General features: G+C 42.0%; 2 protein-coding genes across 12 annotated transcripts in view; both read right to left on the reverse strand.

Annotated features, from left to right (window-relative positions):
* Window positions 1–408: 408 nt before the first annotated feature.
* On the reverse strand, window positions 409–2,882 carry ppifa (peptidylprolyl isomerase Fa). Of its 2 annotated transcripts, XM_034552019.1 has the most exons (6): window positions 2,676–2,882; window positions 2,505–2,535; window positions 2,281–2,369; window positions 2,109–2,205; window positions 950–1,025; window positions 409–831 (listed from the first exon to the last, which is right to left on the reverse strand). In XM_034552019.1, the coding sequence occupies exons 1-6, from the start codon at window positions 2,817–2,819 to the stop codon at window positions 669–671; spliced, it is 600 nt and encodes a 199-aa protein (XP_034407910.1). In that variant the 5' UTR covers window positions 2,820–2,882; the 3' UTR covers window positions 409–668. The 2 variants fall into 2 exon arrangements, with proteins under 2 accessions (XP_034407910.1, XP_034407909.1); XM_034552018.1 differs by having other exon boundaries at window positions 2,109–2,369; window positions 2,676–2,873.
* A 1,866-nt stretch (window positions 2,883–4,748) lies between these two features.
* Window positions 4,749–22,260, reverse strand: part of LOC117743881 (zinc finger MIZ domain-containing protein 1-like) — a 99,277-nt gene continuing 81,765 nt past the window's right edge. For 5 of the 10 annotated variants that reach the window (XM_034551810.1, XM_034551809.1, XM_034551819.1 and 2 more), the window contains 19 exons: window positions 21,714–21,749; window positions 15,488–15,623; window positions 13,823–13,937; window positions 13,501–13,721; window positions 13,207–13,408; window positions 12,788–13,069; window positions 11,946–12,125; window positions 11,691–11,759; window positions 11,426–11,591; window positions 11,177–11,318; window positions 10,719–10,929; window positions 10,452–10,557; window positions 10,127–10,287; window positions 9,947–10,014; window positions 9,776–9,844; window positions 9,418–9,695; window positions 8,872–9,062; window positions 8,094–8,381; window positions 4,749–7,840 (listed from right to left, as the gene is read on the reverse strand). In XM_034551810.1, the coding sequence (XP_034407701.1) occupies window positions 7,733–7,840; window positions 8,094–8,381; window positions 8,872–9,062; window positions 9,418–9,695; window positions 9,776–9,844; window positions 9,947–10,014; window positions 10,127–10,287; window positions 10,452–10,557; window positions 10,719–10,929; window positions 11,177–11,318; window positions 11,426–11,591; window positions 11,691–11,759; window positions 11,946–12,125; window positions 12,788–13,069; window positions 13,207–13,408; window positions 13,501–13,721; window positions 13,823–13,937; window positions 15,488–15,623; window positions 21,714–21,749 (3,029 nt within the window). In that variant the 3' untranslated portion in view covers window positions 4,749–7,732. The remainder of the gene's footprint in view (window positions 7,841–8,093; window positions 8,382–8,871; window positions 9,063–9,417; window positions 9,696–9,775; window positions 9,845–9,946; window positions 10,015–10,126; window positions 10,288–10,451; window positions 10,558–10,718; window positions 10,930–11,176; window positions 11,319–11,425; window positions 11,592–11,690; window positions 11,760–11,945; window positions 12,126–12,787; window positions 13,070–13,206; window positions 13,409–13,500; window positions 13,722–13,822; window positions 13,938–15,487; window positions 15,624–21,713; window positions 21,750–22,260) is intronic. The other 5 variants (XM_034551811.1, XM_034551818.1, XM_034551813.1 and 2 more) reach the window with 2 other exon arrangements.

Genomic DNA, 22,260 nt, shown 5'->3' on the forward strand with positions numbered 1-22,260 from the left:
AGCAGCACCACCCAGTCTCTGACTTTCAGATATGTCCTCGCCTCCCTTTCCCTCCTCCAGACACTTTGAATAAAAGAGCAGTGAAGGAAGAGCAGCCCACGAACAAGCTGAAGGCATTTTTAGGTTCCTTTATGGTTCCAGCAGACAAAATCATCTTCATGCACCGTGTCCAATGAGGCTTACGCCCGCAGTGCTATCATCTGTCAACTGCATTCAAGTGATATTTCAGCTCCACTGTATGTGGATGTCGAATGATGTCACATCCTGCACCGATGGACGGGAAGTCAATCGCAGTGGAGAGCCTGTCTAAAAAAAGCTGCTGGACCATTTCCAGGAAGCTTTAAAACCAGCAGGGCCGGTGGCACATGAGAGAAAATGTCCTGTACGAAGACTAGTGCCAGTCAAATCTGAAAACATCATCATTTTATTTGGCTGTAAATAGAGAGTAATTGCACAATAAGAACATTTTACAAAGCGGACTACTTGCTTGTACACAAAGCACGGTTCAAAGTTTAAACTCGGAAAAGCGAGATATCTTCTAAAATCATAATAAAAAGTAAAAATATCAGTTTTTAGGGATGAGCAGGATCACAGGTGACGGTTCCTCCTTGAAAGCATCATGAACACGGGTGAAAGATGAAGCAAATACAGACTGGTTGCATCCCGAGTCATCCGACAGAAGTCCTTGTGTGATCTTGGGGGATCTCCCCACTGTCAGTGATGAGAATTGTTTTAATCACACCGCCGTCATGTAAACCAAACGATTCCATCTTGGTGACCACGTCCATACCGTCCTTCACCTGCCCGAACACCACGTGTTTACCATCAAGCCTGTCAAAAGAAGAGACCAAATGGGACTTCAGCAGCTGTGAAGTGATGGGAACTGGATGTGGTGAGATGAGTGGCCGAGGTGAAATGACGGATTAAAAAGTTCTACAAAAGGATTTACCATTCAGTTTTATTCGTACAGATGAAGAACTGGGAGCCGTTGGTGTTTGGCCCTGAATTTGCCATCGAAAGTGTTCCTGCAACGATAAACAAAAAAGTCACAAGAAAGTAAATTAAATGTGATACAGTCAACATGATCTTGACCAATAACCCAATATGATTTAGGCCAGAGGAAAAGAGAAGAGGCCGTTTGTCTCTCCTGAAAAGCAAACTGTGATAATACCACACTTTAATATGGAGCAGCAAGTAACCAGCATGTGGATTAGGTTCATTCAAGAAAAGGAGTTATTTTGACTCACTAAAAAGTAGGTAATATATCACCTGGGGATTGCAAAGACACAGTAGACAGTGGTTCTTTAGTGCTGCATGACATTAGGCACTGCCATCTAGTGGAGAGGCTGCTATATTCAAATATATAAACCTGGGACATTATACTGTTAGGAGGCGAGGGAAGTGAGAGATATATATATATATATATATATATATATATATATATATATACACACACACACACACACACATATAGTATGTCAAAATATAAAAGAGCTGCAGTTTACAACTATTTTCCTAATAGATTAAGTTGTTGATTTTATTATAAAATAGTAAACATTGAAAACAGAATGCGTGGCATTTTCCCTCAATGAGCTAATTGTTGCTGCATTGTCTCCAACAGATACACAAACCAGACAAGTAACCAAGTAGCTGTGTTTTTGTCGTCTTGAGGTTTGCCACTTAAAACATGATCATAATACAAAGTAGGGGGGACGAGATATTTCCGTATTTGCGATGGTATTTATTTAAAGGCAATATTGGATAACATCTTAATAATACACACATAATAATATTAATAATGCCATCTCTTAAATTATTGCTGTTTCTTGTTTCGTCTCCACCACCCCACATACAAATACATTTAATTAATTTAAGACACAAAACGGGCAATAAACAAAGTTGAAGATGAATATGATGTTTTTTTAAAGAGATATGATAATATTGTTATAAATTCTTTTGGACATTATAACTGTGTTGTGAACATCTGATAATGCGACAGCCCTCATACAAAGCTGTATGCATGGTTAAAGGATTGTTTGTTTGGTCCTATCGAAACAGAGATAAAGTAGTACAATAAAAATGGTATCAGCGAAGCTGTGGAGATGTACCTGGACCAGTGTGTTTTAATATGAAGTTTTCATCTTTGAATGTCTTCCCGTATATAGATTTCCCTCCTGTGCCGTTGTGGTTGGTGAAATCTCCCCCCTGAAACAGAAAACACAGCAACAGACAACATGGCGAACACATCCAGTGCGCCTCCATCTTTACTGTAACTCTTACCTGACACATAAACTCAGGTATGACCCTGTGGAAAACAGATCCCTTGAATCCGAAGCCAGGTTCCCCCGTGCACAGTGCGCGGAAGTTTGCTGTGAAAATAGTGTGATTATTGATTACATAATCATTATAACAAGTCAAGCACTTCTGCAAATGGTGAATTAAACAAATGTAAATAAGTGATATTCAGCAGCTGAGTTAAAATAAAATAAACATTTTAAACATACCTGCAGTCTTTGGCACGACATCTGCATTCAACTGTAAGATAACACAAATGACATTAAAATATACGCGTGAATATATATATGCTTATCGCGTCCTTATCTGAACATATTTGAGAAGTGCGAGACAAGCTGCAGGTAGATTGGGGCGGGGAGGGGCTAACGCCAGCTAGCTACCTCGATGGTTATCCTTCCGAGAGGCTCACTGTCGGCCTCGATGTCCAAAAACACGACGGGGTTCTTGGCCGGACCGGAAGAAAACAGCCTCGCAGCGACGACGCCCGGCGTGCTGTATCTCACGCGGTACCGTATTCGTAGCATGGCTGCTCAGCTGACTGGGTCAGGAGGACCTGCAGGCCATGGGTGCTGGTGGTGTTTACATGTGACGTCACGCGGACCGGCGGCGGCGGCGAAACAAACAGCGACGCCACGTGGGAGGTTCCGGAAGTACTTTATTTAAAGTATCGTCTGTTATCAAGTGAGCAACGAGTTATACTCTCCGAAGACTCCGAAGCAATTATTGAACCTTTCAGACCAACTATAATTGGGTTTATGAAAATATTAAACATTCCAAAACGCTGAAACCTATGAAGAGGGGGGAAAAAATGCAAAAAGCTGATTTTTCAAATCAATTCTTCACTACTATTTCTGTTTTTGTTTGTTTTGTCTTGCAAATAATCTAGAGTATTGCTTTTTCTATTAACATATTATTATATTACTCTATTTGGGATGACTGATGTCTCTGTGAGTCATATATACATTTTCAAAGTAGCTTTTCCATTTACTTTACACGTTTTGCATTCATGCGATTTGCATTGCTGATTTCCTGCTGTACTCACTGTGATGACATTTATCTTTTGAATACTCATTTGACCAAAAGGGTTGTGTTAAACCATCCTGCTTTCATTTCTTTTCAGGTGCAGCATTGATTGGATGTGTTGGTGGTTTGTCTGACGTTTTTTCAACTTTATTATTCCCGTGTAAAGTGGTCATGCTGTAAGTGAAACTGTATATCAGTGCAGGAGGGGCATGGTGATAAGTCCAATTTAGCTTTGATGTTGCTTACCCAAAAACACAACAATATGTTGTAATGATGAACAGTGATGCTTTTAAACTGCAAATGCACATCTCCTTTAAACATTTATAAACCACAGAGAGGCGTTTAATGATGTCACACGTCACTATTCTCAGTTGACGCTCCTAATTATTGATTATCATCGGTTGTTGGAAAAGTTTTAACCAAGATGGAACTTGATCATCGGCATCATCAGTGACAGAAAGGAACATTGACCTGATTCAGCCATAACATAAGAGTTCATAAGCTCATGTTTTTGGTTGTCTGGAACACTTGAATCATCAATCGCAAAATTGCTCAGAGGCCACAGAAGCTGTTAAAGCTTCAATCTGTGACTGACTAGTTAATTGAAAGAAAGATTATTTGCTACAGTAATTCAATTAATATACCCAAGTAGCTCCCCGAGCACTTTAGAGTAGTCCAGTGCTCTTATGCTTAGGATGGGTTAAATGCAGAAGTCACATGTCATGGATGTACCTGTATGAATATGATGATTGTAATAGAGTTTAAGTTCAGTATTTATTTTTAGCTCACAGTTTAACTTCTAAACTTATAAAATGCCCTTTTTAGCAATAGCTTGTGAATTAACGAAGTATTAAAGTGGTGAAATAGATAGTTTTTTTCACAGCAGACATTCAGTAGGACCACGGCACAGATGTTACTAATAACTAATAAACGATTAGCCCCATGATATCAGGACGCTGATAGCAACAATAATTTATTTGATCTTTTAAATCTGTTTTTCCTACTGTGACGTGCCAACATGTCCTCAGTGACAAATGCCTATTGGTTATTCTGTGCTATTCCAGCCATTAAAAAACACTATTATAACTTGTGTGATCTTATGTAAATTACTGTACTTGCAAATTCTATGTATAAATAGTTTAGTACTTTTACAGACCCTATAGCACAAAATGACTGTCCTTTTTTTTATCTTTTTCGCTGAATATCTAATGGTTAAATGTATACTGATTGCTCTTTGCATGTCAAAAGACACAAAAGGCCATTAATTGTGTTTCATCTGAATACATATTTATTAGATAAATATTAGGATGTCACGTCATCTAACTACATACAGATTTGCAAGACTAAAAATCAAAAAAAAAATTCGGACCAGTTTAGAATATGAAATGATTGTACATAGAGTGTACAAAACCAAGGAGACAACTGCCATCAGCTGTGCCAATCACTTCAGATTGTACCTTTATAGCATATTTTTCCAAATTGCATAAAAATTATAAATTTGACAATTCTTTTTACAAAATTTGGAAACAACCCTTGAGAGCCACTAAAAGCTCAAGGTCTCCAAGTCCCAATTATACCTCAAATGGTTTTAATAATTTTGTAGCACCTTTATAAAGTACACAGGTAATAGAGAAATACACAGAAGTTTAATATTACACAAAGGAAAAATTTCTTTTTTTCTTTGAAACCCCATGTGCAGGGGTACATAAAGTATCTTCCATAAATGAACAGGCGTGATTAGAGAGGTCTGCACAGACGCAATCGAACACAGACTCATTTTGCCAATTCAATGTCTGACAGGAGGATGCAAGCTTTACAAATTCTAAATACACTATGCACACTCCCCCTGGAGAAAATGAATACATTTCTGTTAACGTGTCTCTATTTGTCATTTACATTATATACACGTATCTCTTACATCCCCGCCCCCGCCCCTTTGCCACAACCTCCCCTCGTTATGCAAACAGGACGGGTTCTCCCCCAAAATTCCATTGTACAACATTAATTGCATTCTCTTTTAAATCCTCGACTCAATTTCAAGTGTCTGCAATCAGACAGTACAATTTGTGTCGCTCAAATTAGTAGACGTGATTTTGTGAAAGGTTGCAGTTACAGTTACACACTGTGTAGGGAAATAAAACATCCCAATGCGGCAGTGCATTGTCTTCAACAAACATATAAACAAACACATACAACATCTGATCCTTCAACTGTGTTATTTGCAGGTGATTTGATCAGTTTTAAAGATCAGTAAATCCATATTTGGTTCTTCAAATGGTTTACAAATCTCAAATGGGGGAACTTTTGTCCAATAACATACAGTATGTTTTAAATTAATTGAATGTACTGCATAAAACTGTGTAAACCAAATTACTTAAAACAGTGGACAACAATATAAACTTAAAACAAGATCAAATGTGATGAAAATCCACAATTCCCAAATTTGAGTTAGGTAATGTTATCAAAAACGTATAATCAGGCCTCAAAACAATCAAGAGGACATTTTGCACATTCTCACTTTAAATAAAGAGGACGAGGTCACTTGTTCCAATGATATCACGTGAATCATTTTTTTGAGAAATTTGGACCTCTAAGCTGCATTAACAATCTTTTAGACAGAAAAACAATTTAAAGCTGACCAATTTGTATACTTAAGAAAAGAAAAAGAAAAATGATAACTTTCCTGCTGAGCGATCTGAATATTCCTTTTCACTGATGCATTGTCACAGGGTAATGAAAAACAATACACAGATACTCAATAAGAGTTCAGTGAGAGTGCATTTGGATCAATTTGTTACAATATTGGACTGTTTAAGAAGGGTTTCTGTGTGTGTGTGTGTGTGTGTGTGTGTGTGAGTGTGCGTAGTCCTTGACAGACATACAGTACCATGTAGTTGTCAGTAATAGATAGGTACAGTACTGTACAGTCACAAAGTATTCACAACGGGTATATACAACAGCTCCGGAAACACTGTTGGATCATGCAGGATGTTTTTCCCAAAAAGATGCAGTTCAACAGTAACAAAACGACAAAAGGAAAGATCAGAACAATCACACAGACGCTTTTATAAAACACAGTGATTTAAAAACTTCTGTAGATGTCTGAAGGACGTTGAAATCTTGCTCTTGCATCAACATAATATCCAGGTCCAACCACTTACAAAAAGCATAGGACAACTTTGGTGATGTGTATCTGATTAATTTCAATGTGGGACGAAAATTAAACACGTAAAAAAGGACGACAATAAAAAAAAAGAGAAAAAGAAAACGGATGAATTTGAAATGAAATAATAAATATAAAAACAAGAGAGTAAATGATTTGATCAAGCACGTTTAGGCTGGACAAAGACAACAGGAGCCATTGGCACACATGCACTTGTGGACAAAATGGTGCTGAATTTGATGAGGAAGAGCGAAACATTACAATAAATACACAAGAACGACTACAGACTGGACAAAAAGTACTGAGACAGCTCTTAAAGTGGATTGTGTTATCTTTCTTCCATTCAATATATTTCTTCCCTCCTCCGTCTCGAACTGTCTCTCCCCGCGGTCTTTCACGTACACTCGCAGGCAAACAAAAGAGGACATGTAAACATACACACACACACACACACACACCATGCACACACGCACACACTCACACTCGCACGCACACGCACGCACACTCACACTCACACTCGCACACACTACATTGCACAAAGTGCGCTCGTTTTCCTCTGTTGACATTTCACCACGCTCACACACAGAGTCAAGTCTGGGAGTCAAAGGGCATGATGGCATGTGCCAACATTTTGGAAGAACACATTTCAAATAGGATAAAAACATTCATACAAGACAATGGTTTTTTTTTCACAAAAATAAATCATAATAAAAAAACAAAGCTACAACACTTTTCCTAAAGCCCACAAAGGCTCCTGTCTCCTCTGTGTTGTTTACACATGATGATTATAGCTGCACAGTTTTCTGTTAAAAAGTCACAAATATAATATATATATATATATATATATATATCTATATGTATATAGATATATGTGTATGTGTATATATATATATATATATATATATATATATATATCACTTTAGTGCCCGCCAACATGGCTGGCTGTAAATGGTGTGTTTCGAGTCAAAGGCGGTGGAACTGGTGCGTGGAATCTTTACACGAGGAAAAAAGGGAGTGCGGGGATGAGTGGCGTTCCTGCTCTCTCCCTTGGAGTTCCCAAACAGACGTCTCTTTTCAGCCGCACTCCTATGTCACACATTATCTGTTGATAGACTGTGTATGTGTGTGTGTGCATGAGCATAGGAAGCTGCTTGAAGTATCGATAGGAGGTCGGTGAGGTGCCTGTGGACGGACAGTCAAACACATCACGACTCCTGTCGGTGCAGAAGGGTTTCTAGGGGAGGAGAGGAGCTAGTTGTTCTCGAAGAGGGAGAGAAGGTCGTCGTTGCTGTTGGTGGGAAGGTCGGGAGGGTCCAGGTATGATAGTAACTCGTCGGGGTTGGCCAGCTCTGGAAGCAGCTATGGGAAAAGGTAGAAAGAGACAATGAGTTCCAAGGCTAAATAACCTGAAAACGTTATGTATCTTTCTGCAGCTGGACGACTGAGTCTTGCCCAAGTGTCTGCTGAAGCCAATGTATACATAAACCAGCATGAAAAAGCAAACTGAGAGTCAAACCCAAACAGAGCACACAGCAAAGAGATGAGAGCAGCTGTAGCAGACATTGTTAGCTGTTAACAGGTAGCTTAGGGTGCCCACAGTGGGCACACTTACATCCAGGGAGGGTTCAGGCATATCATGGACTCCCTGACCCATCTGCCCATCTGAGGAAGGGTTAAAGTTCAGATCGCTGTGGGGGTGACTGTTCTGCCCGGGCTGCTGAGGTTGCTGATGTGGCTGAGGCTGCGACTGGCGAGGGGGCTGCGATGGTTGGCCACTGTGATGCAACGGCGGCCCTGACTGGCCACTGTGATGTAAGGGCGGCCCTGAATGGCTGCCAGGGTGGGGAGACGCATGCAAGCTCTGCTGCATGGAGTTATGGGACTGATCGGTATGGGACATCTGCAGGTGCGAGAGGGAGACAGAAAGCGACAGAGATAGAGAGTGAAAAATAAGAAGGAAGACAAAGTGAGTGTTAAGGAGGGGAAGGATGCGAGGGAAGAAAGAAAGGAAAAGCGAAAAGGAGTTCCAGCGTGAATAATATGGAACAGGCCTTCTAAATGGAAGCCGGGAACAGCAGACATGTACAGCTGCAACATTATACGGCGACATGAGCATGTGAGCATGACTGAGAACACATGCTGGCTAGAGGCGCAAGCTGCACCTTGTTTAGATCACAAATCTGAGCCTCTTTTTTCAGTATGTCAGATTGTCTACAAACTAAGGCAACACATTATGCTACAGGACAAAATTACTAAGCAGAATATATACAAGAGACATCGAAACCTCAAATTAAAACCAAACATAATCCTAATTTACTAGATAACATAGTTATATACTGTTCCCCTAAACATACTTGATTAGTATAATGGAATGGGAAAGCCCTACTTACTGCATCATTAATGCCATGGTTGAGGGGCTTGTCCTGGGAGAGGAGACCACCAGGGCCATCTGGTGGGTGGGAGAGCTGGGGGCCATGGATGAAGTCATTCATGGGGGGACCTCCTCCACCTCCTCCTACCCCACAACCAGAGGGGTTCCCATGAGGGAAGTCAAAGTTCCCTTGGCTGTGGTAACTGTTGCCTTGAAGGACAAAAAAACACGTGGGTCAAAAGGCTTCCTGCAGTTTGGCCTTGCTGACTTGTCTGATGAATCCTTCCTGTTGCAAAAAAGTTTTCTTTTCAAAGTGGTTACTTAAGGGGAAATACACATTCCATTTTTTATTCACTGTTATGAAACATTTATCAGAGCAATGAGCTTACACTATTTTAAAACAGGTTCAGCACAAAACTCTCCTTGGGGCTTTTTCTTTGTTTAATGCACTGGAGACACATCAGTTGCTCCTGCTAAAAAGCGCCAAACAGCTCACTTTTCCAACAAATGAGCTGACTATCCTGTTATTTATCGACCCAGTCGGGTCCTGGCGGTTTTTCTTTACCTATGCCGGGGTAATCTCCCCCGTTGCCACTAGGATGTTGGCTAGGGTGTGGGGGGTAAGGGCTGGGACCAAGTACAGAGCCAGGTCCAGGTCCTGTCCCGGGCCCTAGCTGGGCGATCATCTCCATTACATTGGGCATGGTCATCTGACTGGGGCTCATGGTCTTAAAGCGCTTGGCAAGTGGTCCGTCAGGGTCCTCTTTGATGTGTAGCTCAGACTTTATGGGGACAGGTCGCCAGCTACATGTAGGGTCTATAGTGACCTCCTCAAACTCTGAACTATTAAAGGAGAAAGAGTTTAGTTTTTGAAACAAATGAACTCAGAAGAAAATATGTAAGAAGAAGAAAAAAAAACTTACTTTTGGATTGCATTGAGGATTCCCCACATGTACTGGTCCACCTCCAGACCTTCTAATAATGCTGTTTTACTGAAATAAGAGAACAAGACATTAGATATAATCCAATAGAAGCAAACCTCATTAGTAATCTCATCTTTACAACCCTGAAAACTAGAATAGCTTTTCACTTACTTGCACACAGGACACCTCCATGTCCCTCTCTCACAGTTGAGCTGCAAGTAGGACTCCAGATCAAAGCACTGTGGAGAACAACATCATGTTCTCATTAGAATAATCTCCCATTCACAGCGACATATGACTCCATTTTACATTCGCAAGTAACGTTTTACAATTCTTCAAATCTGAACAGACCTGGACATGTTTGCAGTCATGCCCTCGTGCGGGTAGCTGGATGCGTCGGAAGGTAATGGGACATTTCAGCGACACTTTGATGGCTGTCTGCTCCACACCGTCTTCCCCGTTCAGAGTAGTACTGCCTGCAGAGGCTGCCACGCTGCTGAAGTTCCTCTTAACTGAGAAAAGAGAGTGTTTCAGAGGGAAGGAATTACTTTGTGAACTGTTGCATGTGTACTTCAGTGCCTATTTTAAAGCACACCATAAAGAGAAGCAGGTGGGAGCTTGTGTAATTAAGATGTGCTTATGCATAATAACTACACAGAGACAAAATGAGCTATACCCTTGGTGATGCAGTGTTCTGCAGGAAGGAGTCTTTTCTTCAGGAGCCCCTGGAGGACAGATCGCACAGATGGCCTGTGGACCAGCTGCAGCACAAACAGGTGGGACTGCGAAGCAACACAAGAACATGGAAATAAACAGGGATGTCTAATGAGCTTATGAACACGTAGACTCAATAAAATCCTCCCAGCTGATCTTTTTGTTAAATGAAGTAATTACATCCATGTACTGTTTGTAGTTATACATTGTCCTGATAGTGTGTACTCACACAACAGCAGGCGGTGACCGTTATCTGTATGGTGTTTCTTCCAGGTTGGCATACGTGCTTCAGGTGCAGGGGTTTGTGGGAGGTTTTGTTGTCTCCCCTCTCGATGGTGAGGGGTGTGGCGTTGACGCTGACCTGGACGGAGGCGGGCCAGTTGGTGTTCATCTGCCTGTCTTCATGGTGGTAGCACTTAAACTGGAGCTCCAGGTCTGACCTATGGGATAGGACCAGAGCAGTTAGCGATAACCAGAAGAACTGTCTGTTTGCATTTAGCTTAAAGACTCTCACTGTATTAGTAAATAATAGTATATGAAAGTATTATGAATCCTGCCATGAAAGATGTGTGATTTAAAATGTATTTTCAATAGTTTACATGAGATGATTACAGAAAATATATCTCTAATATCCAAGAGACGTTCTCTCTCCACATGATGAAGTGGATGCCTGTGCGGTGGTCGTACCTCCACATGAGCGTCTGGTGGACGGAGGGTCGAAGGTGGTAGACGTGGTTACTGACAGCCAGATTGTGCTCCAAGCGGAACGGCTCCAGCACCACTCCATCCCGAACTGGGAACGTCAGCCGCAGCTCCTCATTGGGGTTAGCTGGGAAAGGAGAAAAACGCATAGTGAAGACAGACAACGCGCCAGATGAAATAACAGAGCACACAGATAAAAGTATCCACTTCTTACAGAACTGCTGGGATACTCACTTGGAGGGGGCGGAAGAGTTGTCATATTTGGTTTCATGTCAGGTGGAAACGGGGGCTTCACATCCTGGTTTGGCGACAGGTATGGAGGGATACTACTTCCTGGGGTCATAGGGGGTGTAGGGTTTCCAGGGACCGGGGAGTGGGGGTAGTTAACAGGCCTGGGGGGCTGGAAAAGGCAGGAAAGGGCAATAATGAAAACATCTGTGTAACTCATTTCACATATATGACTGAGAAGTATTTAGCACAAGTCTTACTGAAAACATACCCCATTGCCTTGGCCGTAGGAGTATCCGCCTCCAGAGAAGTTGGTGCTCTGACCATTGAAGGGCTCTTGCTGTGAGGGAATAAAGAGCAATAATAATTTGATATAGTTTCTTATTGCACCATGGAGCGTGCTCAAAGATGCGGGACATAAATATGTGCTATGATCTGGCTGTCCCTGCCTTTTCCACAGTGTTCTAACCCCCCTTCTGATCCTAAGTCAGAGTAAGTTGTTGGTGATTGGTGTGGCATGACAGACCTTGTAGTACTGGCTCATGGGCATGCCAGGTGGGTATTGCCCTTGGACCTGCTGCCCTGGCATCCTTTGGCCGGGGTAGCTAGGAGATGACAGCGGCCTGGAGGCGTTTGATGTGGGGTACTGTCCCTGCTGTGGTGGGAACTGACCGTTCGGTCCGTACTGCTGACCCACGTAACTTGCCTGGACAAAGAGAGTGAAAGGAAAACAAACGTTAAACATATTTTCGTAGGGCTCTATGTTCCTGAAAAAGGGCTCAAACACAAGCAAGCAAAGTCTCCAGGCGCAAACACAACTGGGCGTGACCAGCACATTCGATGAATACTGAATACGCAGGGGGAGTTGGGGCGAGCTTCAGTAATGACCAAGAACATGAGCTGTCTCATCTCCTTTGAAAATAGAAATGGAAGGGGGAGTCCATCAACACACCAGATATGTTTTCAATGTTAGAATGAACAGGCAGCTGCTAATTATGTTGGTGAGGCTGGTTATTTATCTTATACAACTAATTAATAAAACATTTAAACTGTGCTGTTTATCTCCTCCCCAGCATAACTAAAAACACTTTAGTTCATTTATTTCAAGTACAACGAACATAAATGAGTCTATTTGCTCAGTTCTTTTATCAGTTCTCTTTTATCGTAAAGAAATTAAAAATTAAACAGTCCTCATATCTTTAAACAAACAATTGCAAAATAGGTTTTTTTTCATGTTTGTATGGTGCCAGGACAAACCAAATACCAGACAGTTACAGATGCAAAGCATGTTTGCCCTCATGTTGGGCCTGCAGGAAAATAGAGCCGGTTTTCTCCAGATTGTTTTAATCATCAGATCTTTCCACTCACCTCCCCAGGATATGGCCTCTTCATCCCCTGCATGGGCATGCCCTGTCGAGGCCCTCCGGGATACCCCTGCTGAGGCATCCTTTGACCGTGAGCCCCAAAAGGAACCATGCCTGGGGTTCGAGCCTGACTCATGCCCATTGGAGGTCCACTCATATTAGGGTTGTTCATCGGTGAACCCATGCTGGCGGGATTCATACCACCAGGGGGGCCTCGTGGGCCCGACTGGGTCATGAACTGGCTATTATAGGTTTGCGAAGGGCCCATTTGGAACGAAGAACACATCTGGAAAGCAAACAGAAGGTCTGTGTTAAAATATGACTCCGGCAGGTGGTTGGATAATAGACTTCTCTGGACATTTGTAGCTGTAGCCTTGTTGGTGTTTACAACCGTAAACATCTGTGGGCAGATGTGTGCTGTACCTGTCCATACTGGTTCATATCTTTATTCTGGGTTTCCTGCAGAGCTGCCACCGTTGCCGTTGCTGTGGCCGTTGCCGTAGCAGCAGCGGCAGCGACAGCAGCGGCTGCTGCGGCGGCGGCTGGCTGAGTGAAGTCACCAGGAGAACGTGTGTGGGAGCCCAATCCCATACCTCCTTGAGGAGGGTTTGGGCCTCCAGAGTAACTGTAAAAATACACAGAGCACATGTTTTAATAATTATGAACTTTTTTATTGCTTGAGTTCTTAAAAAAAGAGAGTCGTATCCAGTCTCTTACCTCCCACTATATCCCCCAGGACCTCCAGGGTAACCAGGCCTGCCGTACATGCCCTGCTGCATGTACTGTTGGTTGGAGCCTCCTTTGTTTGGAAACTGTTGCTGCTGAGGATTGAACTGGGGTGAGTTGAGCCCTGCTGCGCTGGCAGACAGACCCGATCCCATTTGGTTACCTCCAGGATTCATGGGGTTATTGCTATTTGCCATTGGGTTACCTAGCACCTGGGTTTAACAAAGGAAGGAAGATACAAACATCCATTAGGTTTGTAAAATGAACAAAGCAGACAAGAGTCAAGCTAGATGCTGTTCCTGCATGGACGTACCTGACTCTGTGACGTGTTGGTCACGCCCCACACTGTTGTAACCACAGACAATGACCCAGGGGGCTGGTTGGAGTTTTGTTGCCAGGGGACAGAGTCATAGGGAAAGGATCCATCACTGGAAAGAAGATCAAAACACAAACACACCAAATGTCAATTTTGTTTGGCCAAGAAAAGAGTCAATAGAATGCCAACATAGTTGCATATCCGTCCAGAAATGTGAATAATTTGGGAATTCTTCAAACTCGAGGCAATTTTTTTGATGTTTGGCGTACAATTTCCGAACACATTTTCAGCCAAGATATCTGCTCATGGCTGCATATGAGTAAAAAGCTCCAAATTAGCCAAAGAGGAGTTGCATGTCCACACACAACAGTAAAAAAAATATACATGTGATAAAACATTATTTATTCGAGGTGTAGAAGAAACTTTGGATTTTGATAGGAAGAGTTGGAATGGATCATTTTCAAATTTAGAACAAAACCCGAGAGTGTGTTACATATGATAAACAAGCTAATTCCTCATGGGGAGAGGCAAGCGGCCAGTGGAGTGGGAAGGAACCGCTGTTTTTGGAGAGCTGCTTGTTTTTGCTCAGAGGTTAGCTCTTGGAATGGATGACTTGTTCAATATTTCCTCATAAAGGCCCCAACTTTATCCCAAGATCCTCAGCAGAGGCAAACAGGACTCTCGATTAACTCCGGGCTTTCTTCTTCTTCTTCATCGAGAGAGAGAAAGTGAGGCATGAGCACACAATGTTCTGCAAAAACATTACTTCACTGCTCTCCTCCTTTGTCCCTCCACCCCAAATCCCCTCCACTTCACAACAATGGAAAACCACTGAGTCTTGGCTTGTGTATTAAGCACAAGTACTGAATTCAAGATAATACCTTAATGAAGACCATGTCTCTTAAAGATACTAAATTGAAATGTAGTTAGCTTTTATTAATTACTTTGGTGCAATTTGGGGGAATATATCATAAAAGAAATTGAGGGAAAAAACAGAAAAATGGGCTACCATGAAAAACCTCCGGGAACATCATGGCAGGAATTGCATGCAGCCATATATTTTTTCTTTCTGCCTTATTTGTTTAAACTTGTCTTCTCTACATCGTCCCTGTCACCTACATCTCCCAAACTCCCTCCACACACACACACATACACAAAAAGACACCACACCGTCCCCAGCCAGAACACACTCTCATCTGATGTGTTTTAGAGACTAGTGTTGTCCCTGTATGTGTGTTGTGTGTGTAATCGGATTCCTCACAATAAAAAAAAGAGTTGGTGTTGCTGAAGAAAAATGTTGGATGTCAGCTGTCTGTTGCACTGGGATTTGTTTGTATTGATGTATATTAAAGGGCTTAAGTCAGGCTGACAGGCAGTTTATTTACAAATGTAATTACAAGTATCGGATGTGTCTGATGTGTATTCCATTCTGGGGAATAACTAGAAGCAAATGGGTAGAAACGATAGTATCAACCTAATTTATTCAAATGCAAGGGACTCATATCTGTTATGCTGTCCAGCTGATACTCTTCTTTGTACTGTTTTTGGATAAATTATGACCCCAACTCAATCCGTGAACTGGATTGAGCATCTGGGTTCACTGGGAGATAAGCGCAGTCTTGAATCATCTGACAGGTAATGTCTCAGGGACTCCCCACTGACCTGTGTGTGAGGCCGGGCTTCATGCTGTTCATACTGGGCTGCATGGGAACCTTTCCCTGCGGTTCGTTCTGCCTGCTCTTCTGGTGACGCAGCAGGAGGAGACGACCCAGCTCCTCGCACCACGACGACAGCAGGGCTGCAACGGAAACACACGGACACAAATATATGCACAGGATGCGTTAGTCTCCCCTCAGCACACATGCGCCTGCATTCACATGACTCTGCACTGTGTGTTCATGTGGCAATAAGTGCACCTTCAAGGTTCTTTGTGTGAACGATCACCTCGAAAACAACTGAATGTTCTCGTTTTTTTGTGTTTTTTAAAAAAAATCCTCACACAATGTTTCTCATCAGCGCAGTGCACTGAATCGTACGCGTGTGTCCAGAGCCCTCCAGCTTGAAGTTATTGCTAAACCCTGCAGGGGGCAGCCTTACTCAATAATCCTACGGTGATTGGATTTCACAACCGTTACATCACATCGTCTCTACCTGCAGAGTAAAATATAAACTGAAATCTCTCAACAGCACAAAGGACCTCCCAGTTTGTTGTGCCACACAGAGGAAGAGGCTGAAATGGCGTGAGAGGCAGACGGAGACAGCATGAATGGGTTTACAGATACAATCTATGTCGGAAGTAAGAAAGTGTGATATCTTCACTCTCCTTCACTTCCTCCACTCATCACCACCGCCACTTTATTCTTCTCCACACTTTCAATGTCCTCTCATATCTCTGAGGAGTAAACAAGCCGTGCAGCATTCTCATCCTCTTCATCAAGACGAAGGATATTTCTTCCGTATTGTGCCAATTTGATTTTTTCCCTCTGCCAATCAACTTGTCGTTCTTGAATCGATCAGTTGTGTAGTTTATTTAAACACACTGCCTCTTGATTTAGAAAGTTGTCTCGACAAACCAACAAAAGAAAAGGTTACAGTGTTCACTACTTAATTAAATAATTTAAGAGATGCTATTTTTAGCCTTGTAGAACCAGATACATCAGCTTTCAGGAGGAATTGTTGCCAGGTTTGGGGTTTCAAGATGTAGAGTTATTGAAAATAGTTAAGAAATAGTGAGGTTTAAACAGGGTATGACATTGAAAATAGCATTGTTTACAAGGCCACAAACAACACATGTCTGTCAAAAATGCCCCGTAAATGAAGTGAAAGTAAAAGCATAAACATAACCAATGTTAAAACCTTGTCAGTGAGTGAGTGTGCCATCTGTAACCTGCACATTAAGATACACAAAGTCTAAATGGCTTGAGCTAACAATGGATCATGTTTTCTGAATGATTAATATCCAATCAGACAAGTTACTAAGAGAGACAGTAAGGAGAGGAGCAAAGGTAAGAAAAAGAGAGGAAAGGAATAAAGGACGAAGCAGAGGAGCAGTAACATTTTCTCCTGGAGGGTGGAGAGAGCCAAGTCTCCTAGTTAAAGAGGAATTATTCCACCCTGCCATTAGGGAGCGCTTATCTCCCCACTAAATCACCACCTCTGTACCGAGGGACTGTCTCTTCAACTGGAAACCCACCATTTAGACCTAAAGATCAGCTCCAAGCACAAGTGATGGAGTTGCTCTGAGAGGGAGAGAGAGAGACTGGGAGAGGCAGAGGAGAAAAGAGAGCAGTGGTGACTTATCATATCAGTGTGGCAGCGAGCCACTAGAGTTAACATGCTGCCAAGGCCAGCAGTCATTCATAATACAGCGAGGGTCCGCTCCGGGCAACGTGCATATTTAGCGAGGCTCGTAAAGTGTACATGACCTTGTTTTCACCTCACAATCCCTTGGGTTAAAACCCCTGCCAACACCATCACACAGCCGCAACTCCGCTACCATGCTCCCCTCACTTGATCTTTTTACTCTCACACACTGGACACACCCATATTCCTCTCTGTCGCTTTTCTACATTTTGTGTTGAAAACTTTAAGTTCTATTGTGATCCATCTGTCCGCACTATTAATAATTGAGATGTTCTGTTAGCTTAACTAACGGAGGACAAGAGGAGCGGATGCCAAGAGCACAGACTGTCGAGCCAACAAAACAAAACAAAAAGGAGAAGGTAAAGCAAGGCCTCTTGTCTTGTCTTTCATCTTTCCGGTAATTCGCATTTCATTTACGCTAAAGCCTTGTAGTTAAATCATACATTTTCTGCTGAAGGCTAGAACAGTTATCTGGCAGAGACAAGCCAAGGGCAACTACTTAATGGCTTAACTTTGTTAAAACCTCATTCACTGTATGGCGCCTTTACATCGACGGCTTCCACAGTCGTAGAGACGTTGCTTTTACAATACGCAGAATGTAATAAAAAGAAAAAGGTGGATAAACTGAAGAGGTACATGATACATGATGCTAAGTCGAAGCACTGCAAACTTTATCCTGAGAGTTTCTATCACAAGCTATTGATTTACAACATTGTACATAATAACTTATTGGTTCATAATGAGCAAACTGCAACAGGCGAGATCAAAGGGAGAGATAGGTCAGTTTGGGGGAAGTGGTATTAGTTTTTCTCTTCACACAGACTGGGTGGAACTCAGGGATGTTTTTCTTATGTCTCAGCATGCAGCTTGAATTTTAAAATGCAGCCAAGCTTTGCCCAAACACTCAATATCCAGAAGATCAAGAAGCAGCTCTGCAGAACGTTAGTGTCACGTAACTTTACAGTTGGGTCAGAAAGCAGAGAGATTGTAAATAGAGTATGAAACATTTGGCTTATCGGCAGCTTGTGGCAGTGTTGCCTGAAGGCACCTTCTTAGTACTTACTAAATCACAACAACAACAACAACAATGCAGTTCGTAACAACTGCAGGAGCCTGTAAAGATGAGTCGATTAGCAGTTACTGCATATGTAGTATTTTTATATTTGTTAATAACATTTGTGTCCGTTTCTATCAAATCATGGAATTTGCATCATAATTTACGTACACATGGCATCCTTGTTTATATATATTTAAAAGATGTATTTCCCTCCCTTCTGAGAGAAGCAGCTGATCCCATTTAAATCCAGTAATTGAGTGTATCTAGTCTAATCTCACCATGCATACCTTTATACTGCAAACAGAGACATCAGAATGCACTCATGATTGTGCAAGAAGTCAAATGTTTAAAACATGGGTATAAAAACTGTCACCGCTCCGGTGACTGATGTCTACAGACTGCAGTGACACTCAAGCCTTAACCTGAAGCTGCTGTGTTACGTTGAGGTGTTTTCATTGGATTTCCTGTAGTGGGACTCAGAGACCTCTCCCCAACGAGTGGTCTGTTCTGTCCTCTGCCGGCAGAGAGACAAGCTGACCCTCTTCGAACGGCTCAATTTCTGAGAAGCTGTGGCTTTTAATTGAGTAATGCCCAGAGACACATGGGCCCTCCTCACTGAGGCTGTATTTATTGCTGTATGGCTGACTGATAGCAGGAGCCTTGGCTCATTCTCACCTCAACTCAGCCCCTCTGGGAGCAGCAGCGAGGGAGAGTAAGCCCTGGTAACAGGTTGCAAGGCCCATTAACTAATGACACAGTGTTTGTACAGTACAAGTCCTCTTTTACAAGGAAACCACAACACTAATTACTATGAACTCTGATGCAGTGTGAGGGCAAGCATGTGTGTGTGTGTGTGTGTGTGTGTGTGTGTGTGTGTGTGTGTGCGTGCGTGTGGATTTGTGGTAAAAGCCTGCGAGCAGATCATTTGCCTGTTAAATCATGACAGACTATAACCTTTGACATATAAAACATGTGCACAGCAACATAATTGAGTGAGCTAGATGGTGGTGACCCCACTTTGTTGATAAACACTTGACATGATTTAAGTGTGAAGCCCGAGATCAGGGTTGGGAAGGTGACTGAGACATGAACAGTTGTGTCCTTTAGCAAGGTAGTAAACACTCAACTCTTTCAAAGGAGATGCTGAGGCCACCACAGAGTGTCCTTGTGCTGGACAGTTCCCAGGTGTGAATTGCTGAACAGAATTTGTTATATGGCGACATAATGAAGCATCATATTGATTTTACAGAGCAATTAGCCTATCGAGTTGAGAAGAGGCCTCGTTTTGAGCCAGTGCATGTCAAGGAATCATCTTCAACGAAGTGAAGAGATTGTATTCTCTCCTGCATTCCATCAGTAATTGTGTAGCTCATGACATCGTCTGTGTTAAAAGGGCAGCGCAACTAGCACAGTGGAATTTTGGAATATAAAAAGTCCAACACTGTCTTAGTGTAAATGCTGGTTCCAGACTATTTATATGACTTTGGCTGGTAAAGTTGCACAAATTGGAATTTACGTTTTTTTTTTTATCTAACTAAGTGTGACAGAAAATCTCTAAAATATGACATTGACTTACATGACTTAAGTAAAATCCTTTATTCAACTACAGAATAGAATATGTCTATCTAAATGTGGTTACTCTCAATATGAATAGATTATTATCTTTTCTTACAACAATGTCATCACAAGTGTCACCCAAAAAAACATTCTCAAGAGCAGAATATGGAGTCCTTGACCACAGCAGTTGTGCCAGCGCATGTGCATTACCAAAACCCGTCTATTGCTACAGAACATTTTCAAAAGCAATTACAGACTTGTTTGTTTCCCAAAATCAAACACAAGAAAAAGACGACACTCAAGTGTAAAATAAAAGGAATCAGCTCATATCTTGCTAATTTCGGCGTGTTAACTCCTTGGCAGACAAAATTGCTGATGAGTTTTCAAAGCCTTCATCGGAGTGCTCTCGAGTGGCACCTTTATCCTGAATGAGTTTTTTTTTTTACAAATTACACCTCACTGAAATTCAAAGCAGGAGACACCTGGTTCCTCTTTAGATTTGCTCAGCACTACCATATCATGATATTGATATGGCATCGGTGATATGTTACTGATATGGTATCATGACGGCTACGCTGTTTTGGTGCATTATCAAATTCCGTTTTTCATCCAAGAAACCTCTAGTAAAGGAGATGTTACATGTGAATGTTGCAGCCTCATTTGTTTGGATGATAAGACAAAGTAAAGGTTGGTGGCAATGTATGGCACGGAGGAGGTTTAGTCTAAAAAAAAAAGAAGAAGAAGATATATCATGAAGCTGCTCAACTACTATATTCACTGCGACCTCGGAACATCATGCTCAAAGTATACACTTGAAAGCTCAGTTACATGACTAACTAGGTCGGTTTGCACAAAAGCCAATATAGACATTTGTGTTGTATTCTGCGAGAGCATTGTGTTACTTAAGCAAGTCTTAGTACGTTATTATATCCTAGCTAAATCTTCAGATGCATTGCAAATCTCTGCCTCTGGTCTGAAATGACCAAAGATCTGGCTGTCATGCCAAATTCTGATCACCCTCGCTGGACAGGCCAGGCTTTGATAAAGACATGTAATACTATGCATGCAGCTATTCTGTAGTTTTGTTGGTAACAATACAGACAAAGGAGGAAATACTACATGAAAAAAAATTACACTTTTTGAGCATGAACACTGCAGCACTTGACATAGAAGCCTTCTGAGACAATGTGTGGGATGATAACAAGGAAGCAATTTATAATAGATATCAAAGACAGGTCTGTAAAACACTGGCAGGTAGGCCTATGCTGTGCGGGTACAAAATATTATGCAAAAGACGAATATGGAGGGCATATAAAATCCTGCAAAATAAAAATAAAAAGTCATGCTTTTTGCAGAAGTGTAATGGAAGCCATTTAAGCAGTCAATGATATCCCCCATCCTGCCCCCTCTCTGTTCAGCCAACTTCTTCCAAGAGAAGAGCATATCAAATGGGCTTTAGTCTCAACAGCTTAGAGGCAGAACAACTCAAACATGCCCTGCAGAGAGACGGCTCTGTGTCAGAAATCACACTCAACCAAAACCAGGCCTTTAACTGTTCACAAGGATCAGAATATTCCAAATCGGAAACAGCCTCCAACTTCAAATGTCTTATTTTGTGTCATTTGATATTGTGACTTTTTATTGTGAATTCAGCATATTTGTGTTTGTTTTTTTTCCGTTTGCATTGGTAAAACAATGCAGTTTTCGTAATTGGCTGGTTTGACAGAATTTTCATCCACGACCTCTGGCAGTAAACCAGACATGAGGACAGAGGGGGAAAAAGATGGATGGAAGGATGCTAGACAGAGGACAGGTGGAGATGGAGGGAGTGGGCAGATCCCCTCCTCCCCGGGATGTGTGTGGGTCACAAGCCAAAGAGATGCTGCAGCCCAGAAGGGAGGGTAGCTCTACCTGAGTCACTCTGACATCTCCTGCAGGTGCTGGTTTCTGTGGGGTTCAAATTACACATTTTTAAACGGGGCAAAGTTATAAGAATCAGCATGAACACCAAACATAATGCAGTATGACGGCTGGATCTGACTAAAGGTGCAACATGTTGGAGCTCGGGTGGGAAATGCGGGATCTGCGCTTCGCATGTGGCCACAAAAGACAACGACACAGTCTTTTACATTCCTAACGTGCTGCGGGGCGTGCCTAGTCCAACTGAGCTCGATTGATGCTCACTGCAAAGATTAACATGTCCTAGCAAAGTATTTATAGCAGCTTTAAATGGTCACTCATGCGTAAGATACTCTCAATTTACAAAGCTCATATCCTATGTATATTACGTAATCCATTTTCAAATATATTTAGGAAAGGAATTAGTGGTCTTTAACGTTTTCCCACATTTATTCATAATCTCAAAGCACACTTACACCCTAAAAAACTCCCTCTGTGATTCCCATCACAGATTACCTGCAAAGTTTCTTGACATAAGGGCGTCCAATTATATTTTCAA

The sequence above is a fragment of the Cyclopterus lumpus genome, chromosome 15 (genome assembly GCF_009769545.1).
Source record: "Cyclopterus lumpus isolate fCycLum1 chromosome 15, fCycLum1.pri, whole genome shotgun sequence".
Lineage (NCBI taxonomy): Eukaryota > Metazoa > Chordata > Actinopteri > Perciformes > Cyclopteridae > Cyclopterus > Cyclopterus lumpus.

Bases quoted from the DNA above. Each gene is read 5' to 3' on its own strand.
- ppifa (XM_034552018.1), bottom strand. From the start codon at position 2,819: ATGCTACGAATACGGTACCGCGTGAGATACAGCACGCCGGGCGTCGTC. The intron at 1,026-2,108 runs GTACATCTCCAC...TTATCGTTGCAG, and splicing joins ATTAAAACACACTGGTCCAG to GAACACTTTCGATGGCAAAT. The intron at 832-949 runs GTAAATCCTTTT...TTCTTTTGACAG, and splicing joins TGTACGAATAAAACTGAATG to GCTTGATGGTAAACACGTGG.